The sequence below is a fragment of the Rhagoletis zephyria genome, unplaced genomic scaffold (assembly GCF_001687245.7).
Source record: "Rhagoletis zephyria isolate East Lansing unplaced genomic scaffold, Rhagoletis_zephyria_1.1 Rzeph_scaffold_40384, whole genome shotgun sequence".
NCBI classification, from domain to species: domain Eukaryota; kingdom Metazoa; phylum Arthropoda; class Insecta; order Diptera; family Tephritidae; genus Rhagoletis; species Rhagoletis zephyria.
Genome location: NW_016197439.1, coordinates 1,761 through 2,812, shown reverse-complemented (window position 1 = coordinate 2,812; position 1,052 = coordinate 1,761). Strand labels below are relative to the sequence as shown.

At 49.7% G+C, this 1,052-nt stretch overlaps 1 protein-coding gene across 1 annotated transcript; it reads right to left on the bottom strand.

Annotated features, from left to right (window-relative positions):
* Window positions 1–261: 261 nt before the first annotated feature.
* Window positions 262–822, bottom strand: LOC108354909 (LIM domain-containing protein A-like). The gene has a single exon (XM_017606084.1). The coding sequence runs from the start codon at window positions 820–822 to the stop codon at window positions 262–264; it is 561 nt and encodes a 186-aa protein (XP_017461573.1).
* Window positions 823–1,052: the final 230 nt, after the last annotated feature.

Sequence of the window (1,052 nt, the reverse complement as noted above, 5' to 3'; positions counted from 1 at the left end):
TCGTGATTTTCAGTAAGGGGGAGTGTGAGTGTGAGATTGTGAGTCAAAAAGATGATGAAGATGATGAAAACGGTGACTGTACAGCAAAAAAAAGCAATGGCTTTGAGAAAAACAAAAAAAGATCAGAATTCGACAACAAAAACAGGTGAAAGGGGTTGGGGAAGAAAGAAAAATTACCAATGAGAATAACCTTTTTTTGCGGTTTGATAAATAAAAAAAAAGAAGAAAAAGTTTTCGTTTGCAAATGGAATCGACAACGGTTCATGAATGCTGGTGGTTGTGATAGTAGTGGGGCGGTGGAGGGGGTGATGTGTCTATCGGTCGGTGGAATTGGCTGTGCTCACCGCTGATTGAGGTGCGCTGCTGATGATGCTGCTGCTGTGTCTGGCTGTGGTTGTGCGAGTGATTGGGCTGTTGCGAGGTTGAGGGGTGATAGTGGCCGGTTGTCGTGCTAGTGGAGGAGGGGGTGTTTGTGGTCATTGTCTGAGATGGGTAGTGCGACAGAGACTGAGGATGGTTGTGATGCTGATTCGATTGTTGATGCTGCTGCTGTGTCTGGCTGTGGTTGTGCGAGTGATTGGGCTGTTGCGAGGTTGAGGGGTGATAGTGGCCGGTTGTCGTGCTAGTGGAGGAGGGGGTGTTTGTGGTCATTGTCTGAGATGGGTAGTGCGACAGAGACTGAGGATGGTTGTGATGCTGATTCGATTGTTGATGCTGCTGCTGTGTCTGGCTGTGGTTGTGCGAGTGATTGGGCTGTTGCGAGGTTGAGGGGTGATAGTGGCCGGTTGTCGTGCTAGTGGAGGAGGGGGTGTTTGTGGTCATTGTCTGAGATGNTGGCCGGTTGTCGTGCTAGTGGAGGAGGGGGTGTTTGTGGTCATTGTCTGAGATGGGTAGTGCGACAGAGACTGAGGATGGTTGTGATGCTGATTCGATTGTTGCTGGGATTGCTGCTGCTGTTGATGCTGCTGCTGTTGCTGTTGATGTTGATGTTGCTGCTGCTGTTGATGATGGTGGTGATGTTGTGCAGCCGAAGTGTCACCCCAGTCCTGAGA

Excerpts from the sequence above, each read along its gene's own strand:
- LOC108354909 (XM_017606084.1), bottom strand. The coding sequence starts at position 822 with ATGACCACAAACACCCCCTCCTCCACTAGCACGACAACCGGCCACTAT.